This window comes from Ictalurus furcatus, chromosome 20, assembly GCF_023375685.1.
Source record: "Ictalurus furcatus strain D&B chromosome 20, Billie_1.0, whole genome shotgun sequence".
NCBI lineage: Eukaryota > Metazoa > Chordata > Actinopteri > Siluriformes > Ictaluridae > Ictalurus > Ictalurus furcatus.
The window spans coordinates 1,737,521-1,751,425 of record NC_071274.1 but is presented as its reverse complement, the minus strand read 5'-3'; the positions used below and the strand labels follow the sequence as shown (position 1 = coordinate 1,751,425).

The 13,905-nt window shown below is 41.8% G+C and overlaps 1 protein-coding gene across 5 annotated transcripts in view; it reads right to left on the bottom strand.

Annotated features, from left to right (window-relative positions):
- Positions 1-12,827, bottom strand: part of LOC128624183 (E3 ubiquitin-protein ligase RNF31) — a 17,076-nt gene extending 4,249 nt beyond the window's left edge. The window contains exons 1-18 of one of the 5 annotated variants that reach the window (XM_053651600.1): positions 12,752-12,826; positions 11,078-11,278; positions 10,820-10,987; positions 9,536-9,691; positions 9,380-9,436; positions 8,936-9,071; positions 8,525-8,696; positions 6,961-7,106; positions 5,943-6,088; positions 4,659-4,877; positions 4,269-4,574; positions 3,379-3,564; positions 2,922-3,128; positions 2,605-2,778; positions 2,059-2,157; positions 1,236-1,325; positions 882-996; positions 433-545 (exon numbers count right to left, since the gene is read on the bottom strand). In XM_053651600.1, the coding sequence (XP_053507575.1) occupies positions 433-545; positions 882-996; positions 1,236-1,325; positions 2,059-2,157; positions 2,605-2,778; positions 2,922-3,128; positions 3,379-3,564; positions 4,269-4,574; positions 4,659-4,877; positions 5,943-6,088; positions 6,961-7,106; positions 8,525-8,696; positions 8,936-9,071; positions 9,380-9,436; positions 9,536-9,691; positions 10,820-10,987; positions 11,078-11,269 (2,682 nt within the window). In that variant the 5' untranslated portion in view covers positions 11,270-11,278; positions 12,752-12,826. The other 4 variants (XM_053651603.1, XM_053651602.1, XM_053651601.1 and 1 more) reach the window with 4 other exon arrangements.
- Between the last annotated feature and the right edge of the window lie 1,078 nt (positions 12,828-13,905).

Below are 13,905 nucleotides of genomic sequence, written 5' to 3'. Positions count from 1 at the left end.
GAAGGAGATCATGATGAGGAGAATGTGAAGGAGATCATGATGAGGAGATCATGATGAGGAGAATGTGAAGGAGATCATGATGAGGAGAATGTGAAGGAGATCATGATAAAGATAACATGAAGGAGAATGGGATGAGGAGAATGTGAAGGAGATCATGATGAGGAGATCATGATGAGGAGAATGTGAAGGAGATCATGATGAGGAGAATGTGAAGGAGATCATGATGAGGAGAATGTGAAGGAGATCATGATGAGGAGATCATGATGAGGAGAATGTGAAGGATATCATGATAAGGATAACATGAAGGAGAATGGGATGAGGAGAATGTGAAGGAGATCATGATAAGGATAACATGAAGGAGAATGGGATGAGGAGAATGTGAAGGAGATCATGATAAGGAGAACATGAAGGAGAACCAGATGAGGAGCTCACCGTGTGGAAGGGGTTGTTGCAGCCGCTGCAGAACTGATAGCGACACTGAGAGCAGCTGAAGTGCATACAGCCTCCTCGAGCCAGAGCGTACTGAAACCTGCAGTTAGGACACGCTGAGAGAGAGGGAGAGATTGTACATACACGGATATAATATCAGTAATAATAATAATAAGTAATAATAGTAGGCCAGTGTGAGGTCAGAGGTCAGGGTGTATGCATGGTCATAGTGCCGCTGTGTAGCACTCCTCCTGCACTGTGCTGTGTGTATGGGAGTAAAAGGTCGTGCTCTGATAGCGCTCTGTTTGGACCCGTGTTCCCTCGGGGGGTTCTCAGGGTGGTGCTGTGTGTGGTACTGGTCCTGCTGTTAGCTTCATTAATGAACAGATTAGAACAGAGCCTAGAGGGGTATGATGAAGATGAAGATGAAGATGATGATGATGAAGACTCACTGATCCCATTGTCGCGCAGGTAACCAGCCAAACCCTGGCGCTGGTACTCTGGATCGTTCTCACGCTTCCACAACTGGAACTGTTCACACGACAGGCCGGCATGCTGAGCCTCCCACTGCGCGCACGCACACGCACACACACACACACACACACACACACAGAGACAGACAGACAGACAGAGAGAGAGAGAGAGAGCATTTGTTTTGGTCAGGATTACAATGAACTGCATTAATAATGATGTTCTCACAAAGATAGTGATATAGACGTACGTGTGTGTGTGTGTGTGTGTGTGTGTGTGTGTGTGTGTGTGTATGTGTGTGTGTGTGTGTGTACCCATTCAGCTGTACTACTCACAGGTTTCTTGCACTGAGCGCAAAAACTCTTCCGACACTGAAGACAGGTGACCTTGAGCTGATCTCCGTCATAGATGAAACCGTACGAGCACTGTGATGAGAACAGAGAGAGAGAGAGAGAGAGAGAGAGAGAGAGAGAGAGAGAGGGAGAGAGAGAGGGAGAGAGAGAGAGAGGGGGAGAGAGAGGGAGAGAGAGAGGGAAAGGGAGAGAGAGAGAGAGGGAGAGGGAGAGAGGGAGAGAGAGAGAGAGAGAGAGAGAGAGAGATGAATCTGTTCTCAGGAGTCTGAAGGTCACTTTAACTCCCGGTTATAAGTGCTCTGAAGTGCAGCTTTAGAACGGAGGAGTTTAGCAGACAGCTCGAGTGTCACCACGCCCACATGAAACCATGCACACGCCCACATGAACCATGCACACGCCCACATGAAACCTGCACACGCCCACATGAACCATGCACACGCCCACATGAACCCTGCACACGCCCACATGAACCCGTTATTCTTTCTTTCATTCTTTCTTTCACTATCACTCTGCTCGGTTTCTTTTGGTCACTCTGTTCTCTTTCATTCTTTCTTTCATTCTCTCACCATCACTCTGTTCAGTTTCTCTTTCATTTTTTCCTTCATTCTTTCTCATCACCCTGATCAATTTCTTACTACCCCCTATCGCGTTCCATTCGTTATCTTTTTTCTACTCACTCACTGTGTGGGTGTGTGCGTGTGAGAGAGAGAGCGCGAGAGAGAGAGATAGAGAGAGACAGCGAGAGAGAGAGATAGAGAGAGACAGCGAGAGAGAGAGAGAGAGAGAGAGAGAGAGAAATACTCACATGGCTGCACCACAGGAACTTTGGGTCCTTGATGAGAGCCTGTTCAGTCAGCTTCTTATGGAAAAGATCATAGACCTCCGGCTCCAGGCACTCCCTCAGCTGGGTGCACACACACACACACACACACACACACACACACACAAAAGACATTCCTAAAAGTGCCAAACGTTCTCTTTGCCCTACAGGCCATTATTAATAGTCTAGTTTAATTTGTGTCCCATTAGTGTTGCCGTAGCTCAGCTCTGTATCGTTTCCTGAGCCGACGCCTTCAGTCACGGTGCAGCGGCCGGTCCATCCTAAACCATACGCTGAGAAACGTTTAAAACCGGCGACTCAAATGATCCGTATATTCTGCGCTTGTACTTTACGTGCTTGTTCAGCTCCAGCGTTTTAGCAACGAAATATCCCGAAGCAGCCACAAATGTGTAATCGTTTAAACACATCATTTAAAGTAGAGTGTAACGTTATTAACCCTTTATGTTCAGACTAGGCCAGGACAGAACTTACATTCTACTCAGAGTTTCTAAGAGACGTTTGACTCCGTACCTGGATGTCCAGAGTGGAGAAGTAGCTGTTGAGGTGTTCAGGGTCGTTGATGTCGGGTTCGGAGCACACGGGACACACCATGTCCCTGATGTGTTTGTCTCTCACGGCGATGGTGAAGTGCTGCTTGAAGCACTCGCAGCAAACAGAGCACTGGCACGATGTCAGAGACTGCATCTGAGGAAGAGGAAGTGACGGAGCGAGCGAGGAGTAACGACAAGAGGAGCGGGGAGAAGAAAAAAATGGGGAAAGGAAATGTTGCTAATAAGTGAAGCCAGCTAATAACTGTGTGTGTGTGTGTGTGTGTGTGTGTATGGTACCTTGCTGTGGGGAAACAAGGACAGACAAATAGGGCACTCTTTCGCCAACACACGACGGATGAAGTCACGGTCATGTGACTCGCGCACGGCCTGTACCACGTCCTCCAGTGTGTAGGGGGCACCAGGGTCACGCAGCAGAGACAGGGCTAACTCACAGCGCCCCCAACTGGGCAGATTGTACATGGCGAGGAGCCTGCGACACACACGCTGAAACACACACACACACACACACACACACACACACACAAACCGGAAGTCAGCGGACGGCAAACAATTCTAAACTCTAACATTATTGTTATCTACACCACATTGCTGTTGGGATTCTGAATTTTGATTGGTCAGAGGCTGTTGATTAATTTTCTGTAACAGCAGCTCTGACAGTAGTGCATGTAGTTAATTATGTGGCTAATAATTACTACATGAACTGTATTTAAATTGTAATTAGGTGCTCTCACACCTGCTTGTCTGGGTGGTTGATGTCGATGATGGGTTCGGGTTCGTCGCTCCACATGCGCTTGTGGAAATGCTCCAGCAGGGGACGCTGCAGCAGCACCAGAGCTCCTTTCACCTCACCGCCGCTCTGCCTCAAAGCCTCCTCGCAGGCCGCCGAGTCGGTGAACCCAAGAGAGGCTAGCTCCTTCACCTGACAGCACACGCACACACGCACGCATGCACGCAGAAAGACAGAAAGAAAGTGAGGAAAGAAAGAAAAAAGAAACAAAAAGTAAAAAAGAAAGAAAGAGTGACAGTGAAAGTAAGGAAGTAAGAAAGAAAGACTATCAGAAAGAAAGTATGAATGAAAGAAGAGCAGCTTGTGTTTATACTAATGCGCTTGTGCTAATAAGTTGTGGTTTCTATAGTAACGGCTCATTAAAGCTGTAACTGTAAGTTTTCTGGCATCTTCAGGACAGACGCGTCACCTGACATGCTTTTTTTTAAAATTATTATTAACTATTGCGTTGTATCGCAACAATAAATGGATAAGAAGTTCTTTCATTAATTACAATTCGGACTTGTTGGTGAATTGGTGTGGGTAAGCGGGATAAAAACACACTCCGGGGCTTGCTGTTAAAGGAAAACAATCCACGCTGGGGTAACAAAAACGTCGCTTCACTGATTTCGAAGTTTTCTAGAACAGCAGGTCACAGACTGTTTTACTGCTTACATAATTATCATAAAGTGCAGCTTTAAATTACATGCGTGCTGAAAATAGAGAACATCCCTGAAGATCTTTTTTAAACATACTGTTAGTCACATGACGTTTAGGACGGATTTTACACCCATATTTCTGAAAGATTTTATGGTGAAAACGGCTTGAATGCACGTGCACCGTATCCTGAAACTCACTCTAGAGAGGCGGTCCCTGAGCGCCTGCCTGGCCGCTTTCTCACTGTCGCCCCCTGCTGTGAGCCAGGCCTGCTTGGCTTCGGCTCTGGATAAAGGCACGCAGGTCTTCTGGGACTCGTTGTGATGCACAGCTGTAGTTTGGAGAGGTTTGGGCTTGTGCTGGAACGACGCAGCCATGGCACAGATCTCGTCCAGCCTGTGAGGCAACTCCGTCTTCACCCAATCGCACGGCGTCCCGCTGATGCCCCCCGAAACCCGCAGACTCGTGTACACCTCTTCGGGGCTCACGCCCTTCCCTTCAGCCTCCTGAGGAAAAAAAAAGATTTGAACGTAGGAACAAAAAAAACCCCAACAACAATGCTTTGCTATTAGAACATTAACGTTACGTACTCGGATCAGCTTGATCAGTTTAAGCCCCTCCTCCCGCATTAATCTCTGCCTCTTCAAATCCGGATCCTCCACCGGCGGACTTTTCGGCGTGACGTCCTTAATCGGGGAGGGTGGGAGGGGTTTAGAAGGCGACGGGGCGGGGTCTGATCTCGCCAGGTCGCACATTTCGCAACGGGGTGACGGCGTTTGGTTGGCGTAAGTACAGAACTGACAGATCCACTGAGGAAAAAAGAAAGAAAAGCAACAACAAAAGGCTATAAATTCACACAGACGGCTGCTTAGCAGGTGTCTCTTCGAGTTAAAAATATATTTAGCACGTTTACACTCCTTCTTGTGAATGGATGGATGGATAGACACAATAATTTGCAGCAAGATCAAAACGAGCAGTCGGAGAAAAGACACTTCCAGACCAAAGTCCCAACAACAGTTTCAATTTCAGTCAGAATGACGTCATAGCGAGGTGGAAAGATGTTGTCTTGTCGTTGGTTTTTTTAGACAGGAAGCTAAGGGCAAAGAAGGGAGGAGCCAAAAAGAAGCAAAGTTGCTTAGCAACGAGTGTTATTGCGTAAAGCAAATTTCCTAGCAATCTCTCTCAAAAAAAAAACAATGACAAGACAACTGTGAAATTGTAGGCGGGACTTTGGTTTCAGCCATCGGGATTTGATTGGCTGGTGAAAAGTGGGCGTTCCAAAAAAAAAACGGAGACGCTAGTGGATTATAGAGGAGGACAAATGGGGAAAAAAATCGCCCCGTGTCAGCGGCCATATATTTGTTCACCATAACGAGCATCTCGAGCAGCTGAGGGGGCGGGACACGTGCCATAAAATGATTGGCTGTCGATCTATTTCGCAATACTTATATATAAAATATCAGTGGCTGTATTTTCCTACTATGGATATCGTTTCGACTGAATATTCGTTCGTCTTTAAGGCTGATTTGTAGGAAATGTACATTTACACAATGAAACACGCGTTACACTCTTGGTTTTTAATTGACTCCTCCCTTCTTCTTGACCCAAGAATACCTGTCAATCAAAACGATGTACACATCATTCAAATGTATTTGCATAAATTAATCCGTTTTTGTGCCACAATGAATCCCAGTGTAGTGCTCTGAAACATTTCTAACTCGTTTGTTTAGCAAATTATGGTGTAGCTGGATGCCTTGATTCCTAGAAATATGCATACGGATTAAATATGCAAATTAAACCTAAGCTCCGCCCATGACCCTGATCCTCAGGGCCTGAATCTCAAAGCATGTTGCAGTGAGACGGTGAGTGAGTACCTGACCGGTGTCTAACAGTCCTGTAGGACACGGCGTGGGTCGAGAAGGCGTCACGGGAGGGCGTGTGGCCAGACGGGGGCGCTCACACACCTCACACAGAATACTGCTGCCGGAGTTCACCACCGTGCAGCTCTTACACTGCCACTCTGATGAAAACAAAAACACACAGGAAACTGTGACAGACTTCCAATTTATTGTGACTGAACGCGACGGACTTGTAATTATAAACGTATTCGAATTCACTTATAACTGAAGAGTAAAAAAACACAGAAGAGTCTCAAGACTCCGCTCAATTATATAATATACACTATTCACTAGAGGAGCTTTGGTAAGAAAGATTTAACGGCACTGCAGGGTGGCTGCACATGGAGTGTGTGATGAGAAGTCCTTCATTAGAGACTATTTTACGATTTCCTCACTTAGCCAGCGTTAGAGTTTTAGCTTGTACCTCAATGCTGTTATACTGCGATGAAGCGGAGTTTCATTATTTCCCTAAAACAGTATTAAAAGGGTTTCATTCCTCTTATATTACAGCGATTTGCCAACAATTACAATGTTTTCTTAATTAAAGAACAACACTGTGCGTTTTATCCGTTTATAGTTACATCTAATGCTTAGTGCCGTTTTACTGAGAACGCTTACTGAACGTTACAAAGCCCTGACGCTGGAGACTCCTTACATAAACATCTCCTTACAGAAAATTTCACCATATCGACGTTCACGCAAGTCAATTATTATTATTATTTTTTTAATTATTAGTCATTACCTATATGATTTGCCGCCGCAGCACTGTGAGAGCTGTTTACTGTTATAGAAGATTAATCAACACCTTCGGGGAATTCAAGCGCACTCTCATAAAATACTTTAGCTGTGTACTTCCTTGTCTTCTTCTTCTTCTACCCTGCTTTCTGCTTGCGACCGATCATGAAAAGCACTATACAATGTTTTACAGCTACGAGTCTCCATGTAAAGCCAGAGTGATGTACCCAGACAAATGACGTACATCTTGTTGACTGACCTGTAATGGTAGATGGCTGTGGAGGATCTTCCTGTACAACCGGGGCAGTGGAGGCCAGACGAGGGCGCTCACAGGTATTACACAACACCTGCTGCAGAGTGTTCACCGTCGTGCAGTACGAACAATGCCACGTGGCCAGAGACCCGCTGCGATGGACAGTCATCGGTTTTGTAATCATTTGGAAAGTCATACCAGAAGACATCTCTGATGTTGCATTTTTGTTGAACTACACTGCCGGTCAAAAGTTTGTGGACACTCGACTGAAACGTTTCTCGTGATGTTAAAAATCTTTTGATCTGACGGCGTGTGATTAAACGTGTGAAATCGGTGTCGTAGACAGAAATATAATCGTGACGACGTATTCCTTTCTTTCGTTAGAAAACTAACATATTATTTACAAAAAAAATCTTTATTTAAACGGACGACTAGGAGCGAAATATTCCGAAAAGCAGCCAGTAAGAGTCCGGTGTCGGTGTGAACTCCTTTAATACTGTTTAAAAAGCATCATTGAGGAAATTCCTCAAGAAATCGGGTGAGAAAACGCCAAGAAAACATTTCTGGAAATTCTAGGCAAGGGGGTCGACTTTGAAGATGCTAAAATATTCAGTTATTTTGGATTTTTTTTTTTTTAATCACAACATAAATCTTATAGTTCTATTTGTGTTACTCCAGAGTTTTGATGACTTTATTATTATTATTATTATTATTGTTCTAAAATGTGGGAATAAAATAAAAAAAATAAAGAAAGAGTGCGTCTAAACTTTTGACAGGTAGTGTATGTACTTAAATAATAACCACAGTCTGTATTTTTAGATTTTGTTTCCTTTTGATTTCTTTTTCTTTGGAGTCAAGAATAGAGAAACTCATCACACAGAATCGATTCCTGGATTCGACTCTCAGAATCGACTCCTTGAATCAAAATCTCTGGATTTTCTGAACTCAAGCTGTATGTAAGAAAAAAAGACGGCAAGTGTGTCTATTCCTGTACATATATACAAAAACATACAGTATAGAATATATTTCCCCTCTTTTCTCATCTTCAGAACGGCTTGCTGTTTTCCTATAGACCGCTTTCTGGTCTTCATGTTGGTTTATCCTTTTTAACAACAAATTCAGTCTTCCCAGGTGAAACCCAGGGCTCAATCCAAGAACAGACTTCCAGATCTATTAACTGTTCAGACAATTAATCTAAACAGGACACACCTGGGCAACAACGAACACCTGCCTGTCACACGTTCCGATATTTTTGATCACATGAAAAAAGGGGTTTTAAACAAAAGATGACGTGTTCTAAAGTGTTTAACACATCTAGATATAAGTACGAGGAAACGAAAGCTGAAATTCTGATCCGTCGTCTCATTCATCTTCTGATTTCAAACCCAAACGTCTTTAAAAGAATTGGCCTTTCTGTTCCGATACTTTCAGATGGGACTTGATGTATATTTTATATATATATATTGCAAACTGTTTCTAATTTACGCGAAGATGAGATACGTTGGATATTTTAACCCCTTTATTGCTGTTTGAATCTGAACAGTGAACAGCACACGAGTGCGAAACCCACCTGAGTGTTTTGGAGGTTCTGGAGATCGCCACTTGGACCCTGGTGTGTGCGGCGCGAGCCGGGTGCGAGTGGTAGAGTCGGTCGCATTCTACACACAGACGCTGGGAGCACGTAGTGCAGTGGGACGTCACGAGGAAGATCCCACATATGCCGCAGTTCTCGTCGCAGAGAGCTGCAGGAGACATACGGAGAACGTTAGTGAGCTCACGCCGTTCCTTACGCGTTATACCATTTGCATTTAGTCGTTCATTTATCCAAAGCAACACCGGATCATAGAGCAGAGTGGTCTGAGGGGAGGGTTATACTGTACGTCGTGCTCATGGATCCGGTCCTGGGACGCGAACTCAAACCCTTCTTTCTGGTCACTAGTGATCACTCATTGCCCTAGAGTTGTGTGAGACAGGAGCTCACCTGTTGGCTTGGCGGGTGTGATGGAGGAGACAGAGGGCTGAGACGGAGACAGTGTGGGCAGCAAGAGTCTCTCCCATGGCTTCTCGCTGGACGGAGATATCACTAACGCGTCCGAGCTCAATCCGTTATCATCATCCTGTTGGACCGACACGTAATCACGTCGAGTCAGTCTTTACTTTCAATTCCGTTCTCTCTCAAAGTTAATAAGACTAAAAAAAAATCCTAATCTCCTCCTCTGTATCGGTCAAGCGCTGACGCTGGAGACTCCTTCCATAAACATTAAATAATAAGTCATCTTTCTTACAGAAAACCTCAGCATATCAACGGACATACAAGTCTCTACGAACGTTCTGTTACTATAGAAACTATTTTATTAGAAGAAGTGCATCCATTTGAAATAATCCTGTGATTTATCAGACATTGTGTGTGTACGTGCGTAAATACCGTCTGAGCGAGAGAGGGGATGATTCTCTCAAAGAACTCTGGGTGAGGATGGGTGTCCTAAATACATAAATAAAGATTATTATTATTATTATTATTATTATTATCATTATTATTATTATTATTATCATTATTATCATTAAAACACACAGCACTGACCTTGATGAGCATGTCCAGCTCTGTGCGCAGACTCATGACCTCCAGCGTCACCGCCGCCACTTTGGCGACGTCCGGCTCTGTGACGTCTTCAGGAAAGCTCAGGCCGTCTGCCTGCTGATTGGTGTAGCCATAAAGGCACAGGACGGCCCGCCCACCCTGAGAGAAAACGCTCGTTCACTTACACTACTCTTCTCCTTGTCGGCTTGCCATTGGTGCATCTTTCATGTATTACATCTTTCCTTTTATCAGCTATTTTTTGTTGAAAAGACTACTCTAAAAAAAAAAATATATAGCTTATACTCGTATTTATTTATTTATTTACGTACGTAACATATTTATTCATCATAAATCACAATTACAGTGAATTAGCAAAAATTCTAATTATATAAATTATTACAAAAATGAAAATAATATATTTGTTTATTTATTTTATTTCATTTATTTATTTGGGTTGTTTTTAGTTTCTTTTTGGGGCCTGAAAATGAAAGTATTTCTAGTGATAAAAACCTCAAACAATATAAACCAGGCAAGATAAATAGAACATACATTAATTAAAACAATAATAATAATAATAATAATAATATAATATTATATATATATATATATATATATATATATATATATATATATATATATATATAAACCCTCATCTTGATCAAATAAACCCATAACGATTTAAAACATTATCAACATGACCGTTCTGTGATTAAAAATGCACATTTATTTACTTATTTATTATTTTATTACTGTTATAATAACAAATCATGCCTTTGTTTGTTTGTTTGTTTGCATTTAAGTGTATTGCCGTACCAGCTTTGATGGCTATTTCATGGCAAACACAGCGATAAAATTCAGCTTATTAAAAAAAAAAATCTAACAATTCTGTGCAACAACTCTATAAAAGATTCTTTAAATTATCTTGTGATAAAAATTGTTTTCCTAGGTCTATCTAACAAAAAAAAAGGTTGTTGTCTCATGACATTAAAAACTGTGCTAAACGCCTTTGTGAATGAAAACGCTGCGCAAAACAATATTACTATTTTTTTCTACCTACTACATCTAAATAACTACCGCGCTGTTTATTTAACAGTACATCCATAACAACACCGGCTCGAGTGCGAAACTAAAGAAACAAACCTTTCTTCACTGATTTACTATGTTTAGCTTGAACGGCTGGAAACTGTGTAAAATCTAAACACGAAAACAATAAGAAACTCTGGAAGTAGTGACAGTGTCACTCACGTAGTTTTCAGTGTCACTCACGTAGTTTTCAGTGTCACTCACGTAGTTTTCAGTGTCACTCACGTGAATAGCGTCCACCGTGGCCCTGAACACCGGGTTGTTGTGTTTCACCGTACGCCAGTACTTGGGTCTGCTGGGGCTGGTCAGGTTGGAGCCGTACTTCTCCAGGATGTTGAGCGCTGTGGACAGTTTCTGCAGTGACGCCATTGCCTGGCGAAAAAAAATAAAATAAAAAATTAAATGACACCATTAACTCTCAACTCTGCACTGCTGTTATAGAAAATCAGAATTCACCCTCACCTCTTTCTTGTTGCTCCCGACGCTGTTTTCTACCAGCATGGTCTCTGCGGCAATGTGACGGTATTTAGCCGACGGAGGCAGAGAGATGTTGGCCACAGCCGACACGCCGTTCCTGATGTCCTGAGCAGAGCCGGGTCTGGATAAAATCGCCTCGGCCCAGCTCCTCGCTTCCTCCAACTGATCTGACAGCATGGTCGCCACCTGAAAGTGAAAGCACCACAAAACAAAAAGAAGAAAAAAGAAATAAGAAAACAGAGACAGCTGAGCATTCTCACATCCCCATAACAGTATACTTTTACCAAAGAATTATGATGTTATAATAATGATGACGTCAAAAGGTGGAGCTGTCATGAAGGTCATCATTATGTAATACAGCTGTATAATTAAGATATGGGTCTGGTGCAATATTACAACATTATATACCTTTAAAAAAAAAAAAGTATTCAATAAAGACAATACCCTAAATGAAATTATCACCACATACCAAATGTACAAAGATCAAAAGATTTAAGTTCTTAATTTGGCTGTGATAAGGAAATAAACAGTAGTTCTACCTCGGAATTGCATCAGTTTCATTTGATCCTGTGAATCCTGTGATATCTCGGCGTCTTTTGTTAGTGTTTATTCTTTTTGAAAATTAATTAGTGCTAGTATTTTAAAAATCCTGAATAGGTTCATTAGTTTCCGAATAGTTCTGTTTTCTGACCGTGAACGAAAAGTGAAAGTTGGCCTCTTTTTCCACTTCCGTATTTCCGTAAAACACGTCTCCTGCGTTTTGATTGGCTGGTAGTGGATATACTAACCAATCACAGCGTAGAAGGAAGTGTTTAGACGATTTACGAATGTTCAAGAGTCGATTTTGGAAGTCGATTCAACGAGTCATTTCTACACAGTCGAACACAAACAAATACATGCGGGGGGAAAAAATCTAGTAAAATAATACTCACTATTTATGATGAACAGTGTGAATGACAGGAGGTCTGGGCACAAATATTAACATTATGTTCTAGCGTAATTTAGAGAGCTAATGATTAACGACGCTATTTTATTGTAAGCCAGTTTTGTCGTCAATTTTACATTTTCTTTCACAATGTTTCCCACAGTAATGCATTGCTCTGATGTGTGTTTTGTTTCACAAACACATTCATCTATAGTGACGACGGAATCACCTACTTTTTTTCGTGCGCAAAAACACCCGTGTGGAATCGACTCTAAAGCTATTGAGCCGACTCGTCATGGCAACCCAAAGCATTTAACCAGTGAATCGACTCTTAAGAATCTAATCATATCCAGGTAACTTAAGAGTCGATTCTCAGTTCTTATCAAAGCACAGAATCAGAGAATCGGCTCTTATCGGAATCGACTCCCAGTCCTTTTAAATTTTTTAACCTGACTCTAGATTAAACACAATTTTTACAGCGTTTATTCGAACTTTCTGGATCATTTAATCTTTCACAACCCAAGTAACAAAAAAGCAGTGTTAAATATAAGTTTGTTAAGTAGATAGCTGGCCTAGCCTGTTTTTGTTTTTAGCCAGTACAGCTAACAAACACACACTGACATTGACACGCACACTGACAGTTATGAGCTCATGCAGAAATATCATTAATACAACAACTGAAGCTATAACGACTCATGTGTTTATGTAACTCGGTGTTTATAAGTGTCACTTACTGCGCACTTGAACGTCAGCTAGCTTTCAGGTTTGGATTCAGTACGGTGGCCGGTAAGGTTCACAGTAAAATGCGTTTGCGTTAATTACCGCCACCTTCTGGAGGTGAGATATAGAGCAGTGATTCCCTAACTTTTGAGTTCCTGGGCTGCGTTAATGACTATTTTTCTGCTTTAAATCGTGTAATTAACCTTATGAATGACTTGATAATTACCTGAAGAACGCTCCTGACGAAATACATACATTATGGCATGCTTAATGTTCAAATAGCTGGATTATACCATTGTACTTTTGCACATATGGTCAGTAACCTGGTTGCTTTTATTTGTACCCTTGCTGATATTACTGTTCATCATAATGCTGCACTAATTTGTATTTTTGTACGTTTTATTTATTTTATACTGAAATGGATGTCTGACTACAAAGTTTGATTTCATACGGTGCAATAAAATGTCCAAAAAAATAAAATAAAATTTCATTATGCACAGCAACACCAATGCTCAAAAAGAAATAAATGACTAAAAATAAAAAATAAAGTACTTCTGCAATGCATATGTGTTTTTTGACTTGCACACCTACAACAGCATGATGAGGACAGACTTTAAATTAGCTTAGAAAAAAATATTTATCTATTCCTTTGTGCACAGCATATTTCTTCTCGTTCTCTGTCACTCCTGCATGAGCACAGACCCACAATATTTGTCACATTGCACATTTCCCCATACCCAGTTTTCATCCATTTTGAACTCTGAGGTCTGGACCCTACACAAGCCTTTATTCAGTTAACCCTATGATAATAAAAGTGTGATCTCCCTACATCTGGTTGTACTTGAGTGAATATATATATATACACAGTATAATAACTCATAATTGGATAATTATACATATAATAGGAAAACAATAGTTAATAAGGTTAACACCAGTGTGTTACTTTAATCACATTACCTGAACAGCTCACCAGACCGTAAAATGCTTTCTCTCCTGAATCCATTTGCTTTCCTCGAGGTCATTCCAGTACCTTTTCTGCTGCTATGGTTTTTAACAGTTTTATTTTCTTCCTGCTTGGATAAATGTCTCCTCTTGTTCTCTACACCATAAAGTCACACCACTAAAACTTGCCCTAGTGTATTCATCTAATCTTCTGGCATCTTTGTGT